This window comes from Nelumbo lutea, chromosome 4, assembly GCF_056320005.1.
Source record: "Nelumbo lutea isolate HS-2025 chromosome 4, American lotus-T2T, whole genome shotgun sequence".
In the NCBI taxonomy this organism is placed as follows: domain Eukaryota; kingdom Viridiplantae; phylum Streptophyta; class Magnoliopsida; order Proteales; family Nelumbonaceae; genus Nelumbo; species Nelumbo lutea.
In genome coordinates, this window is record NC_142687.1 from 60,896,888 (window position 1) to 60,919,078 (window position 22,191).

At 39.6% G+C, this 22,191-nt stretch overlaps 1 protein-coding gene, 1 long non-coding RNA gene and 1 other non-coding gene across 3 annotated transcripts; 1 reads left to right on the forward strand and 2 right to left on the reverse strand.

The window, feature by feature from the left end:
- Positions 1-6,059: 6,059 nt before the first annotated feature.
- On the forward strand, positions 6,060-10,451 carry LOC148860826 (uncharacterized). The gene is made up of 2 exons (XM_088982842.1): positions 6,060-8,032; positions 9,939-10,451. The coding sequence occupies exons 1-2, from the start codon at positions 6,253-6,255 to the stop codon at positions 9,995-9,997; spliced, it is 1,839 nt and encodes a 612-aa protein (XP_088838968.1). The 5' UTR covers positions 6,060-6,252; the 3' UTR covers positions 9,998-10,451.
- On the reverse strand, positions 8,372-8,994 carry LOC148860827 (uncharacterized). The gene is made up of 3 exons (XR_016112500.1): positions 8,855-8,994; positions 8,672-8,758; positions 8,372-8,555 (listed from the first exon to the last, which is right to left on the reverse strand). It is a non-coding gene; the product is annotated as an uncharacterized LOC148860827 (long non-coding RNA).
- A 2,751-nt stretch (positions 10,452-13,202) lies between the features above and the next one.
- LOC148860828 (small nucleolar RNA R71) lies at positions 13,203-13,309 on the reverse strand. Its single transcript, XR_016095265.1, has one exon. It is a non-coding gene; the product is annotated as a small nucleolar RNA R71 (small nucleolar RNA).
- Between the last annotated feature and the right edge of the window lie 8,882 nt (positions 13,310-22,191).

Here is a 22,191-nt window from a genome sequence, read left to right on the forward strand (position 1 = left end):
ATAATTGGATTATCCCAATCTGCCTACATTGACAAAATAGTCAAAAGATACAGCATGGAAAACTCCAAGAATGGAAATGTTCCTTTCAGGCATGGAGTCACTCTCCCCAAGAAGATGTCTCCCAAGACTTCTGAGGAGATTGATGGCATGAAAGACGTTCCCTATGCCTCTATTGTAGGGAGCATCATGTATGCCATGCTATGCACTCGTCCTGACATTGCTCAGGCAGTGAGTGTAGTAAGTAGATTTTAGGCCAACCCAGGGCAGGAGCACTGGACTGTTGTGAAAAATATACTTAAGTACCTTCGTAGGACAAAAGAGTTTTTGTCTAGTATTTGATGGTAACTCACTATAGATCTAAGGGAATACAGATGCCGATTTCCAATCGGATCCAAATGATAGAAAGTCTACATCTGGATATGTTTTCATGATAGGATCGTGTGTTGTTTGCTGGAAAAGCAGCAAACAGGGGTCCACTACAGAATCCACGACCGAGGCCGAGTACATTGCCGCAAGTGAGGCTGTCGAAGAAGTCGTGTGGATGAAGAAGTTCGTTCACGAGTTGGGAGTAGTTCTGTCCATCACATCACCCATCCCATTGTTGTGTTACAACAATGGAGTTATTGCTCAGGATAAGGAGCCACGAGCCCACTCGAAGTCGAAGCACATCGAGAGGAAGTACCATGTACTATGGGAGATTGTTGGTAGATGGGACATCCTGATTCAGAAGGTAGCATCAGCGAAAAATGTAGCAGACCCATTGATGAAGCCACTCTCACAGAAAGTGTTTGAGAATAAAAGTGCAAGTAGGAGCTGTTAGACAGTTTTGTATGCCCTTAGCTTCAACCAAGATGATGTGCTTTACGAGTTTATTGTAAATGAATAAAGTGCATATTTGATTCATGTTCCCTTAGTTGTTTCTGTGTAATACCCTTAAACTGGACACTTAATGAGACACGTGTTAGTTTAAAACATTCACAGCCAGTGGGCTAGTCTAGGGAGACCTATCCTGATAAGGCTGACACTGTGGTGCCACCAAGTCGGTTCGGGTGGCCCGTCTCAGCTGCCAGGGTGAGACCCAAGGCACATATAGTGTAGGATTAATTGAATATTTGAACTGGACCAGATTTCCAGTGTTGCCCTGGACCTTGGAGATTGATGGGCAAAACTGGAAAGTTACACCCAACCACTAGACTCGATTATGATACTGCACTGGGTATCGGATTAGGCTGTCTTTGATGTACCATTCCGTGGGATCCTTAGCGGGGGTCAAAACCTAGGTATGTTGGGACAGTCTGAGAATTCATCTGAGTGGGTGATCATAGTGACAGGATCAGCCCCTTTGTTGGACAAAGGTAATGATCGGGGATGCACTCTCACTAATGGAAACCAAGACTACCGGCAATCGATTTCAATCATTGAGATTTGTTTTGCAAAATATATTTTATATGAGATATAAATGTATATATGTTATGGTTTCTAAGAGATTTGCAAAAGGTTTTAATTCCCAGGATCCATATAAGTAGAGAGTGCAACACTGTTCCTTGCAGCCGAGGGAGAGGTCCTCTCTTGTCGGGCAATGTATGATCATTATGGGCTAAGAGGTTAAGTATTGAGGATAATGCCTGATGGGATAATCTTGCATCTGCCCACAGTCCCTGGGTGTTACAAGCTGGCTTGGCCCAAGGACCACTTAGGGTAAGTGTTGGGCCCATAGAGACCATGAGATGGTTTTCAGGAGGTGCACTGTCCATAACAGTGTATTCGGCCAGGCCTTGTAACAAAGGCTGGGCCGAACCCATGTGGCTGATGTGTAGATCAATGTTTGGGTCCCACGCCATACAAGGAAGCCCAACTGGGCAGTAATTTGGAAGGATAAGTGAATACATAACTTAAATGGGCCTTAAGCCCATTTCAAACTGGGCTAATTTGATTAATCACTTATAGGGGCGAATTCTGAGATGGATCAGCTGATAGGATTGGTCCCAGACCCTATCCACTTAGAGAGTCGAAGATCTAAATAAGATTTAGATCTGGAAGCCTCCTAATTAGATTAGGAGATGGCTTATCTGATCTGTAGATAATATAAGTGTTATCCCTTATCACTTGAAGGGACTTCTATGATTTGGATCTCCAACTCCTAATGGGATTAGGAGCTGATCCCTTTGAGATTATAAAAGTAGGAGGGCGTGGCAGCCTTTAGACAAGCAAACAACCAACACACTCTTGTCTTCAGAGCTGAGATTACAAGAAGAGAGAATTCTTCACCTTGCAAATACTCTCTTTCCGCCTCTTTCCTGTAGTCGCCGCCTCTAGCAGTTCGATCTCCAGTTTTTGGGAGAAATCAAGATTTGATCTTGATACCAATCTTTTGGAGAAAATATTGGTTGGAGTTGTATTCACAAGCCATCTAGTTGATTTTTGCAAAGGGTCAAGTTCTTTTGGAAGAACACTGTTGATTCTGCTCCACCCTGCACTGCACCATCTTCAATGGGAGCAGATTTTGTATCATTCATTGGGTGTGAACACCTCCATTGGGAGATACTGCTTCTCTGTATCAGGTATTATCCCTCCCTACTCCTTTCGGTTCAGATCTGGTTCAGTTTTCATGAATGATCCTTGAAAATATGATTTTCTAAATATGGAATGCAATTCCCAGTTGAAGGGAGAGAAAATTTTTTTGAAATTCGCCCCCTTATTTCGCTTTCTTTGGGCATCCATGTGATGGATATCCTATCCCTTCACGCCCACCAAAAGGCTCTTCCACATGTGTGCCAGTCTTTCCCCCCTCTTTTTCAAGATTCAAAATTTTCAGATGCCCAGCTCAAGTAGCACGAACCGAACTCGGACGAGTTAGGCAACCCGCGAGGCAATCGGACCAAACACCCTAGAAGGACCTACTCTCTTCACCGAATTGACAACGGCTCGAGAGTAGGGGCAATTGATGAGGGGTAATTTGGTCCTCCCAAACAAATGACAACATGTGGCCATTATTGACAACACAGTGCCAAGTCAGCAAACCAACTCAGCAAGTTATCTCAGAGCTCCTCACACAAACCGATCTTGACCTCGGCAAGGGTGAGCTGGCAGGGCCCCTTAGGTTGTGGGTGACTTGGCCAAGAAGTCAGCCAAGCTGAGGCAAGCTAAGGCGACCTACAAAGGTGAGCTCATCTAACTGCTCTCCCACCCCACTATCGAGGGTGCCAATATCGCAACCGTTGGAGCAGCTCGCCATACCGTGCACCACAATCTAAGCAAACGAACTATAACCGCCGCGCAGATCTCGTAACCGACACATTAATACACCTTATATTATGGAAAAAGCTTTGCTAGAAGCTCAAGAACATTACCAAAGCACCCTGAGCCCCTGATGACTATAAAAGGAACTCGAATTCACCTGGGGAGATACACTCACTAGTACTCTTAAGCTCTCTCACACTCTTAGAGAAATCTCTATCCACCTACTGACTTAAGCATCGGAGTGCCCTCCCGGGAGAAAAACTACCTGGGCACCCTCACCTTTCTTCCCTTGCAGCTCACTTTATCTTGGACATCCAGACATCAGCTCAGTCACACAGCTCGGCCCAGCCAGATTGACATCCAGTCAGAGCCCGAGTCACAGTACACGAGGGAGTGTTCAGATTGCGTGACATCAAAAGTATACATGTATATAATTAGGAAACCAATAAAAATCTTATCTATATTTAAAATAAAATGTTAATTTGAATGATTAATTAAATTTTCCTTGTTTTGTTCAATTTTCTCGCTAAGGAAGCAAGTATTGATTCATATCGGCTGACACCCACAAAGTATTCCACCCATGCAACATATAACTCCTTAGAAAATTCGATGTAATATATAATCTAGATCAATATTAATTTTGAACCTATCATCCTCTATAACCTTTCTAAAAGAAAAGAAAAGAAAGATGTTCGGAGAAGTACAAATTTGCCCAATGCAAATTCCTGATTTACACTGCAGAGCTATAAACATTCAAATGCCACAATTCACATTCTATGCACCATTGTTCGCCCGTGAATTAGTATCAATTCCAAGCGGTCACCTACCCCAACAGTACTTTAAGCCTACAAATTCTGACCCTGGGTTGATCGGTCATTCTCCCAAAGATGTTTGATTGTATCACAAGAATGATAGGGCTGGCCTCTTGCGGGTTTTTATGCTTGTCTAAGAGGGAGAGCAGATCATTGACAAAAAACCATAATTGTGCAGTTTGGGTTCAGGTCTCATCAATGGCCATGTTTGTCCTAGTGAGATTGGACAAACCACATTAAAGAATAGAAACAAATAACAAACAACACCACAAAATAGACTTCTGTGGTTCACAGCAAATTGTCTATGCTCACACAGCGATATCTATTGTCATGTGAAGAAAAGGAAATTGGAAAGCAAGGGGAGCGCTTATTAGGATATGTTTGTTGGGGTTGTATTTTGGTAGCACTATCTACCTGAAACATTATGGGTTCATCAATATAAATTGGTTAGAAATATGTATTGTTACATCACATGTGAGATTTATTTCAACTTAGGAATGGCAATGGGCCGGGTTCGGGAAGGATTTTGAAAATTCTAAATCTTATGTCTTCCTAAATCTCCTAACCCGAACCTGCCTCAAAACCTGTAGGGGGTTAGATTTTGAGAATTCAAACTCTACATGCACAAGAAAACGCAAAACCTTCTCCGACCCTAGCCTCCCCGCATTCAAGGGTAGGGCGGGTTGGATTTAAAACCCATATCTAATTTCTTATTATTTCTTGTCATATACAAGCAATAAATATGTAAAATAACAAAAATAAACAATAAAATTTTCAATTATTTGATTAAGATATGTAGAAAATACATGAACTATCAATTATATCACATAAAATTAAAAATTTATTAAATTTAACACTTGGTATATAAAGTTTATATGCTTTTCAACAATATGTGAGTCGGGGAAGGTCGGGTTTAGCTTAATACCAAACCCTACCTGTACCCATATGGGTTATGTAATCCTAAAACCCATCCTTTAAGCAAAAAAAAACTGCCCCATTAGATAGGGTAGGGGCGGGTACCCATCGGATAGGATAGAAATTGCCATCCCTACTTCAACTAGAAAAATGATTGCGTGAGACTAATTATTAACATTTATAGTAGAAATTTTGATATTTCATGTATAAACAGCAATTTTATTCAATTCAAATAGCTGATGCTTCCCAAAGTCAGTTGATTTTGATTGTAACACACCCATACATATTTAGTGGCCGACATTCTGGCCAAGCCTGCTGGACAGTTGGAACCAAATATGGCAATGGTGTGGCAGGAGTGTGGCCCATCCCATCCACACAGAAAACAGAAATCTTAGCCTCCACTTCTGGGGATGTGCCTTTCTTGCTTTTGTTCATAAACCTTTTCCATTAAGAAACTAATTAAAATGGATGATGACAGGAGTCTGGATTTGTCTGCTGGAGTGGAGTAATTTTCAACTCTCCAAGGACTAGCATTACCAGTTCAGGTTCTTTTTTTTTTTTTTTTTTTTTCTTTTTTTTTAAAAAACAGAAGGGGACGTGAGCGTTTTGAGCAAACAAACATGCAACCACGGTCTCTGGTGCATTGCATGTACAGCTGAACTGTTTGCCCACATTTCACTTTACTGATTTACTGCTTCAGGATTTAAATAAATAAATCTTGGAAAAAACGAAAAAACTGGTTTATCCATCTAAAATTGATCAAATGGAAAAGCTGCATCTTGTCAGCCTTTACATCAGCGTTTCATTTTTCCTTCCCCCTCCTCCCAGCTTTACGTGGAGAAACGATTTCCGGAGTGAAATAAAAGCAGTGAACTTCATTGAGATTTTGAATGGATGAAGTTTGAATCTGAAGCGCTCCAACCGTGCAAACGTTTCATAAAGAATCGGAATCCTCGTGATAATTTATCTAACGGTCACGAAATTAAAAGAATTGAAAAAAAAAAAAGGGCATAACTCAACAGCAACATTTCTTACTTTGTTCAAGCCTCCAACCAAATTATAATTATCCAACCTTTTGTTTGCTGGACTTTCATCATTCTACCTTCCACCATACTCGAAGGAACCAAACTCATAATCCGCTTTTGAGCTTTTCTTTTCCTCCCTTTTGTTCCTTGAAAAAAATCCAGCGCAGTTCTCACTGGACAAAACCCAACTCCCACGCCAAAAAGAAATCTCGTACGTTTACCAGCAATCCACTCAAACCGATCAAAGCCCACCTCCCAAAATGCAGATACAGAGATGGGTTTTCAGTCTTCTCTTTACTTTTTCATTTTGCACTGTTCTTTCAGAAACCCTAGCTCAAACAGGTTCACAAACAATAGTTTGCTCGGAAACAGATAGAGTTGCCCTTATTGGATTCAAATCTAGAATTTTGAAGGACACAACAGATATTATGTCATCATGGATTGGGAAGGATTGCTGTGGAAATTGGGAAGGTGTTCAATGTAACCCAGCAGGAAGAGTGATCGCATTGCAGTTGCAGAGGCCCTCAGATAGAGACACTGACATTTACATGAAGGGAATTCTATCTCCTTCCCTGGCTGATCTCCAGTTTCTGGAGGTGATGGTGATAAGTGGGATGAAACGAATAGGAGGCTCCATTCCAGAGAGCTTCTCAAAGCTTATCCATCTCACCCAATTTGTCCTTGAATGCAACGCCCTTGAAGGGTCTATACCTTCATTTCTTGGTCAGTTGCCTCTGCTCAAAATTTTGTCACTTGGTAGCAACCATTTGAATGGACAGATTCCTCCAGGTTTAGGAAACTTCAGTAACCTTGTTCAGATGAACTTAGCCAAGAATTCCCTTACAGGGCCAATCCCACTCACCTTCAGAAACCTTTATTATTTGCAGTATTTTGATCTTAGCTACAACAATTTATCTGGGTCCATCCCAGATTTTATAGGACAGTTTCAGAACCTGACTTATATCGACTTCTCCAACAACCAGTTCTCAGGTCAGATACCCAGTTCCCTGTGTAACTTGGACAATCTTCTGGACCTCTCTTTGAACCATAACCAACTTACAGGAAGAATCCCTGACTACATTGGGAACTTGAAAGGACTTACCAGCCTTTCCCTGAGTGCTAATGGTCTTTCGGGTCAAATACCAGTATCCATTGCAAGGCTACATAACCTTTGGTACCTTAATCTATCTAGAAATGCTCTTTCAGATCCTTTGCCAGCCCTTACAAATGGCATCCCCTCTCTGCTGTCTATAGACCTGTCCTACAACAGCATTCATTTAGAGAATGTTCCTGATTGGATCACAAGCAGAGCACTTAGAGACGTGCACCTTGCAGGCTGTAACCTCAGAGGAACCCTACCAAACTTTGCACAAAGAGACTCTTTGAACTCCATTGACCTCTCTGACAACTTTCTTGAAGGCGGGTTTTCCAATTTTTTCACAAATATGTCAGGTTTGCAGAAGATTAAGCTCTCAAACAACCAGCTACAATCAGATACTTCAGAGATTGCAATACCAGATGGGCTTTCCTTTCTTGACCTCCATTCGAATCAGCTTAAAGGATCAATGTCAAAGCTATTGCGCAATAACACAAGCGGATTTTTAGAGTACGTGGACATCTCAAACAACCAAATTACAGGTAAGATTCCAGAGTTCAGTGAAGGTTCAGGGCTGAAACTGCTAAACTTGGCAAGCAACAAAATTACAGGTCAAATCCCAGGTTCAATCTCAAACCTGCTTGAACTTGAAAGGTTGGACGTTTCAAGAAACCAGATTGAGAGCACCATACCTACAAGCTTAGGGCAGTTACTGAGGCTACAATGGCTCGACTTGTCCATCAATGCATTCACTGGCAACATCCCAGATACTTTGCTAGGTTTGCAAAGCCTCAGGCATGTAAATTTCAGGGCAAACAGATTGTGTGGAGAGATCCCGCAAGGGAAACCATTCAATATCTTCCCTGTAGCAGCTTATGCGCACAACCTGTGTTTATGTGGCAAGCCCATGCCACCTTGCAAGAGAGGAAATCTACAGAATTTGGGTCAGTAAGAAGCTGGCTCAGCTAGCAGTAGGCACTTTTCATTCCCCACTAGAATTCTCAGATTGAACTAATTGTTTCTATTTTATCAACAATTGAAACTCAATTTCTTCTTCCTGAATACACTCCATCTATGCTGCTTTCTTCAAGGAACCAGGTTTAGAAAATACACAGAAGTTAGATTCTAGTGATTGAATTAATTTGCAGTGAATGCTATCCCGGACTTGGCACAAGAACAAGAATTCCATGTCTTAGTACTTGATTGTACATTGCAATGATAGTAAATAGGGCCATAAAAGCTTTACTTTTGAAAGGTTAAAAAAAATCAAACACGCAGCAGAATTTTGAATTCAAACTGACTGAATTGATATTATGAAATAGATTCCATTAACAAAATTCAATGATCACAACTGGGTCAAGCATTTACAAAGGACAGTCAGCAAAGTTACCAAGTAATCAAAATGGTTACTATGAACACTTCCTATGCAAGCTACTCTTCCTCTTCCTTCTCTGAACCCTCTTGATCCTAATACAGTGAAACAATTAAAATAAGAAAAATTCAAGCATGTAATATCAATAAAATCAAAATAAAAAGTAGTTAATTCATAAATAAATCAGGGAAATTCTCAAAAAGAGATATGCCTTCTCTTTCCCAGCATTGTAAGTTTCCATAGCCTTCTCATACTCTGCCTTGAGCTCTGCAACTCTATCCAAGTAAAGCTTCTTCTCCTGGTAGAACAAACATCAAATTAATCGAAGCAGCATTTAAGGAAAAACATAATAAGAATTGATTAAAAAACAAGTAGAAGGGATTGATTGGCTCACTTCATCTGACATGGACTTCCACTTCTCTCCAGCTTCTTTGGAAATCTTCTCATTTTTTTTTTTGCATCAGAAGTTTAAAATAAGTTGCCAGCAAGCTGAGATAAATGTAACCAAACACGAAGCATAGGCAAAACTAAGACCACAGGCATGTCATACCACTGAAACATTCTTATTGTCTGGATGTTCTTCCTTGTATGCTTTTCTAAATTTCTCCCTACAATAAGAGGTAACAAATCACATCAGAAACGCATTATGGACTTGCAGAAAGGGGGGGCAGCTTTACATGAAGACAAAAAATGCAGTTGCAGGACGCGGTTGTTGGGGTCCTTCACTTTGTTATCTTTTTTACTTTTCTTTGTTTTTGGCTCTGATGACACTGCTTTTCTCCTCCTGTTAAAAATCATAAATAGCTAGTCTGAGGCACAAACAAGGAAAGAAAATAAACTGACTTATAAATGATCCATGCATTCAGCCAGAAAACGGAAAGGTTTATGAAAATACCCAAATTCACCTTGATCCTATGACCAAGGCTGCAACTATGCATATCAATAAGCACCACAAGAACATCCTTGTTACATTCCTCTCTGTAAATCAATAAAACTTCTCATTGTCAGCTCCGAGAAATTAAGCAAGAAAGAAGGAAGAAAAAGCATAACAGTACTCCAAAATGAATATAAACAGAAACGCACCAGATTATACAAAGAACAAACCCATAGTTTTACCCCAAAACCTATAGTTAAAAAGTAATCAAAACCCAATTAAAAAAAAAAAAGTGACACATAAATATTTGAATCAAGCATAAACAAATGTCTCACAAGCAATCCCTGAGAACCCAGTACTTGATAAGCACCAAAAGTATTTCAGATATTAGAAAACAGAGCAATAAGAAAAACTTCATTCCAACGAAAATTAAAAATTGATAAGATTTTTTATGAGAATGAAAATTATCATATTTTTATCCCTTAATATTTAATCTTTTATACTTATTTAGTGCCTAAATGGATTCATTATTCTTATATTTTCATTTAAGACACGAAAGGAGGCGTTGAGTGAAAAACAAGGCTAATCGGGTAATTCTTGACAGTTTCGGCACCGCGTTGTAATTTGGGCATAACTCTCTCATCCGGACTCCGATTGAGATGATTCAAGATGCGTTGGAAAAAAAAAGAAACGTCTACAACTTTCATGCTTTGAGTTTTAATAGATATGGCCTGCATCAAGGTAAAAATCGGGTCCAAATTATCTGCAACCGCACTGCTGACGTGCTGGAGCCATTCCTTAGCTTGCAAATTTTCATCTGGAAAATCACGAGAATTAGGGTTGGAACCCCTGAAAGCAAACTGAAGAAGAGAAGTGCTAGAGAAAGAAGGAGGTCGCTGAACACGAATTGAAGAAGAATCACATCAAGGAGATCGAAGATTGATGCAAGAATCATAGGTTTTCTTCTTTGGTTCTGTGCATTTGGTAACTTAGATTCAGCTAGGGGTTAATGGATTTTTGTCATTGAATCTTTCTTTCTTGCTAGTATTCGAACCATGTCAAGTGCTGATTCAAATCTGTAATTAATTTTGTTATGTTATTTGATTGATTGGATTCATTCTTGGGCTTTCTTGATTAGGGTTTTTAATTGCTAGAATAATCTTGGCCGAATTGTTCTTATTTCTTGGATTGCTTGAATTGTTTGAGAAAGAGTTTAGGTAATCAGATAATCTGATCAAGAAAATGGATTTAATGCATCTTAGAGATAATATGCATGGTTTGTTTGGTGTTCATTCATACCTGAATTGATGCCCTTCAAATTCTTTGTTCTTAATGCATCTATGGGGATTAAATTCTTGATAGAGATATAGGAATTGTCACCCATAGATAGAGTGGGTTGTGCTCGAGAGAGGCTGCTCATGCCATTAGGGTTTCGCCAAACCATGGCTAAATTCCACATCAATTGAATAATTTAATGGTTTAATTGCTGAACCGGATCTGCTATTATTTACATACAGCTTTTCTTCTCATTGCACGAAGGTGGTTTGATCCGAAATTAATTAGGGTAGCTTGCTAATTAGGAATTAGGGTTTTGATTTGTTTAATATTCCAGTTTATCAGATAACAAACGACTGATTCATTACTAGTAATTGTTGGATCAATCCTCGTGGGAATGATACTCTACTCATTGTGGGTGTCGAATCCAACCAAAGATAAAAGTCCTGCTCAAATTAAATATTTTTGTAGATAGTGATGAGCAAGTTGTCTCCATAGGGATTGGGTGGATTTATTTCCAAGTGAACGAAGTAGGGAGTTGTGAAGATAAGAAAATAAGATGAAATAAAGAAAATAACAAAAAGCAAGGATCAAATCGATGGGAGATAGCTTCAGGTTGAAGGGACAAGTTCAGCTTTGATTCTTATCATTGATCCTCGATGCAAGGATAAATTCATATGTTTACAAATAAATTGGTTATAGCCATTAACAAGCTCTAACAGCCAACCTCTACTCGTATTATTCGACAACCAAAACAAGCTCTTTGATTGCTTCTCTTATTAATAGACAGTCTTAAACAAGTTCTTAGAATTTAATCTATTAATAGCATTAAGAGGGGAGAGACCCAATTCTGGTCAGCGATCTCACAAGCTCAGACCGTTTAAACCAGATCATGCATTTTCCTAACATAGATCGAAAACTTTTCTGCAATCAATTTCTGTTAGTTGCCGCCATGATCAAACCTACCAATCATATACGAAACTAGATGTTCAGTCGGCCATAGATTATTCTCATTGAATGAGCAAGGGTGCCTTCTTTCTTAATCAATAAAAATAATCTTCATAGTTAATCACAGAAAACATATGAATACCCATAAACAATGAACTGAAATAAAAATCAATTAGATCTCACAATGTTTATAGAATCAAAGCTTTCCTAACCCTTCAACCAGAAATTAAAACCTTATAGACACTTCATGATGAAATCGCAACTTCTAGATGAGAAGGGGCGAACTCTGCTTCTTCCTCCTTGGTTGTTGATTGCTCTTCTTGAAGGCTGAAGCTCTCTTGGAGGATTTAATGATGCCTGGGGTGCTAGTCCGCCCCCTTTATATAGACTTAGGAGGGAGCTGTCTCCTGCTCCTCTAAGGAATTCTTTCTCCATTGGGAGTTCAGTTTTCTGAAAGATAATGCCTAGATTAGATCTAATCTACTCCTATCTCTTAACTGGTAATCTTAATCTCTTTTATCCTTTTAGAAATACAATAGAAAATTGAATCTTATAGGACTCTTTGATGTTTCTTATTCTTGCATTCGTATTGGGTTTTCTCAACGAATTGGGCCGCTGCAAGGCTTCTCTACAAGCTGGGCTTCAGCTACGAATTGGATTAGACTTTGGGCTCGATTTTCACATTGATGCATTCCGAATCTATCAAAACTCAAAACATGAAAGTTGTAGAGTTTTTCCTTATCTTTCCAATTCATATTGAATCATCTCAATCGGATTTCAAATGGGAGAGTTATGCCCAGATTACTGCACAGCACCAAAACTATGAAAAATTACCTGATTAGCCTTATTTTTCACCCTACGCCTTCTTCGTGCCCTAGATTGAAATACAAGAATAGTGAGTCCAATTAGGTACTAATTAAGTATAAAATATTGAATATTGAGGGATAAAAATATGATAATTTTTATTCTCATCAACTCATCATTGTATTACTTGATCGGCTAGTGCACTTGCTAGTGTAATCTATACACATCAAGTTTTTGGCGCCGCCGCCAGGGATTATCACAACAATATTAGGAACCATCAACTGATTTTAATTTTGTACATTATGTTTACGATATTTGTGTATTAGTCTTCCTATGACTATGAATTGTACAGTTATGACACGCAGAAGTGAAAAAGGAGAGCATCACCTACAATCCCGAGATTGAAAGAACTCTCCGTCGTCGCCTTAGAGCTTCTAAGCAAGGGAGAGCTGAAAGTGTAGAGATGGCCGAACAAAGGACAATGATGGATTATGCCAAACCAAGCCTTATCGGGGCAGCCTCGAGCATTGTTAGACCAGCAATAGTTGTCAACAATTTTGAAATCAAACTGGCTATCATTCAGATGATACAAAACATAGTTCAGTTCTTCGACTTGGCTCATGAAGATCCGAACATGCACATCACCAACTTCTTGGAAATATGTGACACATTCAAGCAAAATGGGGTTAGTGATGATGTGGTGAGGCTCAGATTGTTTCTGTTCTCATTGAAGGACAAGGCTAAGACGTGGCTGAACTTTCTCCCAGCTGGATCGATCTCTACTTAGGATGAAGTGGCTAGTTGTTTCCTATCCAAGTATTTCCCTCCATCCAAAACAACAAAGATGAGGAATGACATCACCACCTTCTTTCGGCAGGATGGAGAGTCATTGTATGAGTCATGAGAGCGTTACAAAGAATTACTAAGGAAGGTTCCTCATCATGGTCTTCCTGTATGACTGCAAGTTCAAACATTTTATAATGGGTTGACCAAAGCCAACAAAACTATTATGGATGCTACAGCTGGGGGATCCATTAATAACAAGACCCCTGAAGATGCCCATGCACTCATTGAGGAGATGGCTGCAAACAACTACCAATGGCATTCCGAGAGAACCCAAGTTAGGAGACAGCCCGGACTTCCTAATGTAGACACCTATACAGCACTATCTGCACAAATCGGTTATCTCAACAAGAAGATAGATGAAAATGCAGTTGGCAGCCATGCATGGTCAGACTGTAGCATGTGAATGGTGTGGGGGAGGTCACATCATCATTGAATGTCAAGTCGGAAATCAGTTCATGCAGTCCCCCGGGCAGGTAGATTATGTTGGTAACTTGCAATGGCAACAAGTCAATCAGTACCCTTGTGCTTTTAACCCCGGTTGGAGGAATCACCTGAATCTGTCTTGGCAAAATCAAAATGCGGTGAAACCCTTTCCCCAAAATTTCAATCAGCCGGAGAAGAAATCCAATCTAGAGGAGCTGATGACCAAGTTCATAGCAAGTGCAGAAACGAGATTTCAAAACCAAGAAGCATCAATCAAGAACTTGGAAAATCAAGTGGGGTAGTTGGCACAGATGATATCAGATAGAGTACCAGGCACTTTATCCAGCAACACCGAGGCAAATCTAGGAGAGCAGGTGCAAGCCATTACCTTGAGGAGTGGTAAGGAGCTGCAAGATCTGGAGAAGAAAGCAAGGGAAGAAGGCAAGGTGAGCACAACCCTAGAAACCGAAATGAAGGAGGAAGAACAATCTGAATCAAAGAAAGAGAAAAGTCAACAATAGCAAGTACCATTTCCAAATAGGCTAAAGCAACACAAATTGGGAAAGGAATTCGGTAAGTTTCTTGAAATTTTTAAGAGTTTTGATGAGATCAAAACGAACCCTAATTTTATCCCTTAATATTCACTCTTTTACGTTTATTTAACACTTAAAATGGACTCATTACTCTTGTATTTCGATTCAGGGCAATAAAGAAGGTAATTGGAAGAAAACAGGGCAAATCGGGTGATTTTGCACAGTTTCGGCGACAGTCAGTAATCTGGGCCTAACTCTCAATTCCGGACACCGAATTGGACAATTCAAGAAGCATTAGAAAGATAAAAGGAAGGCCCACAACTTTTATGTTTTGGGTTTTGACAGATTCGGCCCGCATCGAGTACGAAAACGAGCCCAAAGTCAGAGCAAGTTTGCAGCCAGGCCCATTTCACAACTTAAGCCCAACTCGCAGAAGTACCTTGAAGCAGCCCAACTCGAATTCAATAGTTAAGAGTCCGAATTTCGAATGTAATCTCCAAGGAAAGAGTTTTATCAGATCTAAAGTCTTGAATGTAATTCTAGAGAGATAAAAAGATTGAGATTAGAACATTAGATAAGAGATATGATAGGATTAATTCAAGATAAGATCAAAACACCCTAAGGATAAGATGATCTCCTAGAAGGAGTTGGAAAACAGCCCTCTCCTTTGGCTATATAAAGAGGGGGGCGAACCAGCTCTAGCAATCACTCATTCCAAGATCTAAGAGATCATCAAGAATACCAAGAAGCAAGAAGGCAGTTCGGCTATGGAGAAGAAGAGCATGGAGATTGCGCAGATCATGAGTAGCTAAGCTTCTTTTTCTGGTTCAATGGGGGAGGTTCGATTGTGTCATTGTGAGGTTCTGTAGTTACTTTATTTTCTTTCTTTTTAATTCAAGTATTCATTGGTTCTTGTGCACATTTATTTTGGATGTTAATGTTAATTAGTTTGACAAACTGAATTAATGTTGATTTTCTTACTGCTATCCATGATTTTGGTGATCCGTAATTGTCACGAATAATGGTACAAGTAGCAATTAGGTTGATATCTTTTTGGGTCAATTGTTCGTGACAGCCTTTGACCAATGTTTTAACATGATTCAACCTAAAAGAATCGATGGAACAAAATTCAGTAATTGCAGCTATCTCAATTATTGTTAATTTGGTTTAACTGTTTTCACAAATCTTAATGCTATCATTGTTTAACATGGAACGCTATCATACCCAGTTGAGTGGTGATAAGTGTTGATCGAATGCTGGGTTTGGTCAACTGAATTGGGAAAACACAAGGTTTATTATGGCTATCCTAATAAATCTAAGGTTAAATGCTTGAATTGCAAGAATGCTAAATTGTACCTAGGATCGATGGCCAATCGATTCAACCCGAACCCTTGAACCAGAATTCGGTAAGACTGATTTTCTCTTGTTTGTTTAGTTTGTTATTCTTTTAATTTTAGTTATTTAATTTTCCCACACAATTACTTTACCCATTTGGATAAGAGATTATTGATTTGCTCCCTGTGGGATTCGACCTAGAACCACTTTTACTGCAAATATTTTATTGTGGGACTAGTACTAATTTTGAGGGCTTCGACAAACCCGTCAAAATTTTGGTGTTGTTGCCGGGGAGCAACTTTAATTTCTTAGCTATTACCTTCCTCTTGTTAACCACTTTTATTTTATGACTCAGGCTTCTCAACGAGGTGAACTCGAGTACAACCCTGAAATTGAGAGGACCACCCGTCGTTTAAGAAAGGAGGCGAAGCAAAGGAATGATTGTTCACCAAAGAAGGTAAATTCAGATTGTGATCTTCCCATCTTCGAAGAAGTAGAAAGAATGGCTGACAGAGAGAGGACATTAAGGGAGTTGGCTGCATCAATTATAAACCAACAGTCTTTATGCATCACGTACCCCACTCTTGAGGTAGCCTTTGAACTCAAATCTGGTTTGATTCAATTATTACCTCTATTTCATGGTTTCCCAGGTGAGGACCCTCACAAACATCTTAAGGAATTTCATGTCGTCTGTTCAAGCATGAAACCCCATGGTATGACCGAGGACCAGGTAAAACTCTTGGCCTTTCCATTTACTTTAAGAGATAAAGCAAAGGATTGGTTGTATATTCTTCCTCCCGGTTCAGTACGCACATGGGACGAGATGAACAGGATATTTTTAGATAAATATTTTCCTGCATCCCGGGCTACAAATATAAGAAAAGAAATATGTGGAGTTCGGAAATTTGGTGGTGAGACACTATACGAATATTGGGAAAGATTTAAACAACTTGTTGCTAGCTGTCCACATCACCAAATACCCGAACAACTATTAATCCAATACTTCTATGAAGGGTTGCAGCCCATGGATAGAAGTATGGTTGATGCAGCCAGTGGAGGAGCCTTGGTGAACAAGACACCCGAAGCGGCCAGGGAGTTAATCTCCAACATGGCCAAAAATTCACAACAGTTCAGTGCTAGGACAGACGGTACCAATAGACGGGTTAATGAGGTAAGCCATGTAAATTTAGAAAATCAGATTTCTGACCTAACTGCTTTGGTAAGACAATTCGCTGCAGGACAAGTACAAACTGCCAGGGTGTGTGGTATCTGTTCGATTCCTGGCCATCCTATGGACATGTGTCCATCATTGCAAGATGGTTCGATGCAGCAAGTCAATGTCGTAGGAGGATTCCCGGGCCAGCCCCAACGAAAGTATGATCCCTACTCCAATTATTACAATCTGGGGTGGAGAGATCACCCAAACCTAAGCTACGGGAACCAAGGAGGACAACAGCAATACCAGCCCCATTTTTTCAGTCGACATCCCCAGTTTTCAACACCCATCATAGCACAAAGCCAACCCTCGAATTCAGGTACGTCATTAGAAGATATAGTTAAGGCTCTAGCTACAAATACTCAGCAATTTCAACAGGAAACAAGAGCCAGCATTTAGAATTTGGGGAACCAAATCAGCCAACTTGCCACTGCCGTTAGCAAGTTGGAGGTGCAGAGCTTCGGGAAACTACCATCACAAACGGTAGTCAACCCCAAGGAGAATGTAAGTGCAGTGGTGCTGAGAAGCGGGAAGGAACTGCAGCTAGAACCCACCTCACCAAGGAAGGTGGATAAAAGACAAGAAGAAGACAAGGTGCAGGACTCAAGAGTTAGAGAGAATGTTTCAGCCATGATCAAGAGGACCTTACCAGAAAAACATGCTGATCCAGGTATGTTCACCCTACCTTGTGTGATTGGCAATAAGCAAATCGAGTATGCCATGCTAGACTTAGGTGCATCTATCAACGTCATGCCATACTCGATTTACTATGCTTTGAGATTAGGTCCTTTAAGGGAAACTAAAGCTGTTATCCAATTAGCTGATCGTTCTAACGCCTTCCCAGAAGGGATTGTTGAGAATGTAATGGTGCAGGTTAACAATTTAATTTTTCCAGCTGATTTTTACATTCTGAAGATGGAGGAGGACACGATCAAAAGTTCAGCCCCACTTCTATTAGGCAGGCTATTTATGAAAACGGCCAAGACCAAAATAGATGTGGATGAGGGTACCCTCTCCGTCGAAATCGGCGGGGAGACTATTAAATTTAATATTTTTGAAGCTATGAAGTACCCAAATGAAGACCATTCAGTTGACACTATTGATCCAACTGTGCAGGAATTTTTTGAAAAAAAATATGAATGAAGAGCTAGAATCGAGTGCACAATTGGATACGAAGGCCCCTATTCCAGATTTGAACCCGCCCATGATGGATGGAAGGGGAGCACACCGAAAGCTGAAAGCACGAGAGCTAAAGTAGCAAAGGAGGATGTCGAGCATAACGACGTTAAACAATTGCGCTTGTGGGAGGCAACCCATTGTGTTTAGTTAATTTTGTTATTTTGTTTGGTTTTGATTTTTGTGTTTAGCAGGAACCCAACAAGACAAACAAGAAAGTGCCCCCAAATCCTTCTACTTTATGCATAATCACATACATTGGGGACAATGTATAACTTAAGTGTGAGGGGATTAGGAAAATCTGATGGAAATTTGGGATACCTTACCTTCTTCAAATTTCTGCTCCCGGAAACTTATCCTTGAACAATTTCAACTTATCAGGAATCATGTGCTTAGGCTGAATAGATAAGATAGGATGCAAGCATGACTAACTAAATCTTTCTTGGCTGCATATGGTACCTCATGATTTTAATCGATCAATAGGCAAGATGCATAAGGGTTTGATTGATTTTCACATAATTATCTATCAAACATGGGTTGATTATTCTAGAACTTGTTGTGTTAGGCATATAGAGACCACGATCAATGAATTCATGGATCAGGCGGTGAAACCCTGTGATTCTTGTGAAAAAAAAAAGAGGGAGTTTGAAACTAAAATCGTGACTAATGTGAGATGGAGCATAAAATGCACTCACATCTAGAAACAAAAAACAAGTGTGAGATGGAGCATAAAATGCACTCACATCTAGAAATGGAAGCAAATGTGAGATGGAGCATAAAATGCACTCACATCTTGAAACGAAGGCAAGGGTGAGATGGAGCATAAGATGTGATACATAGCAAGCTTATGGCAATAAGCACACATTGTTTTGATTCAAAGGAAAGTAATTGCATCTGGCTGAATTGGTTTGTTAAAAGCAATGAGCACCCGTGCAGTCCAAGGAGTTTCAACCCTGGAAGGCTTGTCTCCTTGACTATCGATTTAACTTGGGACCATGAGGAATGGTGATTTGCGATCACTCTTGGACAAGAAAAAGGGGAGAAAGAGATGAAAAGGGAAATGTTACTAATTCTGAACTAAAGTATGAAATGAACCAGGCCTCATGTAGAGAAAAAGAAAGATTGAAAATCAATAGTTAGTCTCTCTTGTGTTACTTGAGTTTTTGCCTTGCCTGAGGACGGACAAAGTTTAAGTGTGGGGGGATTTGATGAGACCAAAACGAACCCTAATTTTATCCCATAATATTCACTCTTTTACGTTTATTTAGCACTTAAATGGACTCATTACTCTTGTATTTCGATTCAAGGCAATAAAGAAGGTAATTGGAAGAAAACAGGGCAAATCGGGTGATTTTGCACAGTTTCGGCGATAGTCAGTAATCTGGGCCTAACTCTCAATTCCGGACACCGAATTGGACAATTCAAGAAGCATTAGAAAGATAAAAGGAAGGCCCACAACGTTTATGTTTTGGGTTTTGACAGATTCGGCCCGCATCGAGTACGAAAACGAGCCCAAAGTCAGAGCAAGTTCGCAGCCAAGCCCATTTCACAACTTAAGCCCAACTCGCAGAAGTACCTTGAAGCAGTCCAACTCGAATTCAAAAGTTAAGAGTCCGAATTTCGAATGTAATCTCCAAGGAAAGAGTTTTATCAGATCTAAAGTCTTGAATGTAATTCTAAAGAGATAAGAAGATTGAGATTAGAGCATTAGATAAGAGATAGGATAGGATTAGTTCAAGATAAGATCAAAACACCCTAAGGATAAGATGATCTCCTAGAAGGAGTTGGAAAATAGCCCTCTCCTTTGGCTATATAAAGAGGGGGGCGAACCAGCTCTAGCAATCACTCATTCCAAGATCCAAGATATCATCAAGAAGACCAAGAAGCAAGAAGGCAGTTCGGCTATGGAGAAGAAGAGCATGGAGATTGCGCAGATCATGAGTAGCTAAGCTTCTTTTTCTGGTTCAAGGGGGGAGGTTCGATTGTGTCATTATGAGGTTCTGTAGTTACTTTATTTTCTTTCTTTTTAATTCAAGTATTCATTGGTTCTTGTGCACATTTATTTTGGATGTTAATGTTAATTAGTCTGACAAACTGAATTAATGTTGATTTTCCTACTGCTATCCATGATTTCGGTGATCCGTAATTGTCACGAATAATGGTACAAGTAGCAATTAGGTTGATATCTTTTTGGGTCAATTGTTCGTGATAGCCTTTGACCAATGTTTTAACATGATTCAACCTAAAAGAATCGATGGAACAAAATTCAGTAATTGCAGCTATCTCAATTATTGTTAATTTGGTTTAACTGTTTTCACAAATCTTAATGCTATCATTGTTTAACATGGAACGCTATCGTACCCAGTTGAGTGGTGATAAGTGTTGATCGAATGCTGGGTTTGGTCAACTAAATTAGGAAAATACAAGGTTTATTATGGCTATCCTAATAAATCTAAGGTTAAATGCTTGAATTGCAAGAATGCTAAATTGTACCTAGGATCGATGGCCAATCGATTCAACCCGAACCCTTGAACCAGAATTTGGTAAGACTGATTTTCTCTTGTTTATTTAGTTTGTTATTCTTTTAATTTTAGTTATTTAATTTTCCCACACAATTACTTTACCCATTTGGCTAAGAGATTATTGATTTGCTCCCTGTGGGATTCGACCTAGAACTACTTTTACTGCAAATATTTTATTGTGGGACTAGTACTAATTTTGAGGGCTTCGACAAACCTGTCAAGTTTACATATTAACATTTCTTTTGTAGATACTATAGCCCAGATGCCACACTATGCAAAGTTCCTGAAGGAGATACTAGCAAACAAAAGAAAACTGGGAGACGTGGCCACAGTTGCACTGAATGAAGAATGCTCAGCAATCCTCCTCAACAAGTTGCCTCAGAAACTGAAAGATCCAGGGAGTTTCATTATTCCTTGCACTATAGGCAGTTTGAAAATTAACAAGGCATTGTGTGATTTAGGAGCTAGTATAAATTTGACGCCATATTCAGTTTTCAAGAAATTGGGGTTGGGTGAACCCCAACCCACTAGAGTTGCACTGCAGTTAGCTGATAGGTCCATAAAACATCCTAGGGGAATCATAGAAGATGTACTTGTTAAAGTAGACAAATTCATTTTTCCAGTTGATTTCATTGTGTTAGACATGCAAGAGGACGTTGATGTCCTGGTTATCCTGGGGCGACCCTTCCTAGCTACAGGAAAGGCAACGGTTGATGTCCAAAAAGGATAACTCAGCCTTAGGATTCAAGATGAGGAAGTAACTTTTAAAATGTCTGATGCTATGAAATACACATCTTCTAGTGATGATTCATGTTATATAATAGATGTTATTGATGATGCAGATGGTGGATGTTTTCAAGTCAATGGTTAACACCTCAAACCATATGTAGCGGATGGAGCATTGCCTACCCCACCAACTGTATACCTAGATGTTCATTCATCCCACTGGAACGTCGAGCTTCAGACGGAAAACAAGCGCTTATTGGGAGGCAACCCAATGCTGATGAGTAGTTATTTTTATTTATTTGTGTTTCTGCTTTTCTTTTTTGTATCATTTGAGTTTCTTTTCTAGGATGTTAATTTTGTAGATTGTTGATCTCTCTTAGTGTTTATCATTTTCTCCTCCTAGTTTCTTTTGATCTTTAGTAGCTAGAAGGGCCAAACGGAAGAGCCAATTCAGAATTCAGCATGCTCTTCAGGGAAGTTCTCTAAACCCCTTTTATTGCTTGAAGTCCCACTGCCCTCATTGCTGAATTCATCTTCACATTATATGAACATTGAGGGAAATATTCATGATAAGTGTGGGGGAGGCTGTAGCTCTGCACCTCAATCACCCCAATACTTACATGCATCGATAGGCCGAATAAACTGGAATTCCCCTGATATTTATTGCTGTCTATAAGGTGAACTCTAAGAGGGAATACAATGAGTTAAAGGAAACCACTATAAGTGCTAGAATTCATTCCTATGAATTATCCAAATGTATCACAATACATGAGGTTAAGGAAGCCGAATAAGACTTTCATCATGATCAACACTAATTCTACTCATGTGCATAGGGCTTTTGATCGAAATTTTAATGAACACTCGAGCCATTATTGCACTTCATGGACAGTTCATGCTTGAATTTCAAAAAATTGCAAGAAGAAAAAAAAGAGAAGAAGAAAAAAGGACGAAGTCCAAATGACTCCGCTGTCATGAGCTGAATAGTAAAACTGCTGTTTATGATATGAGTTCAGTCCCAACTTTTCTATTCCAAACTGAATAGTAAAACTAGCA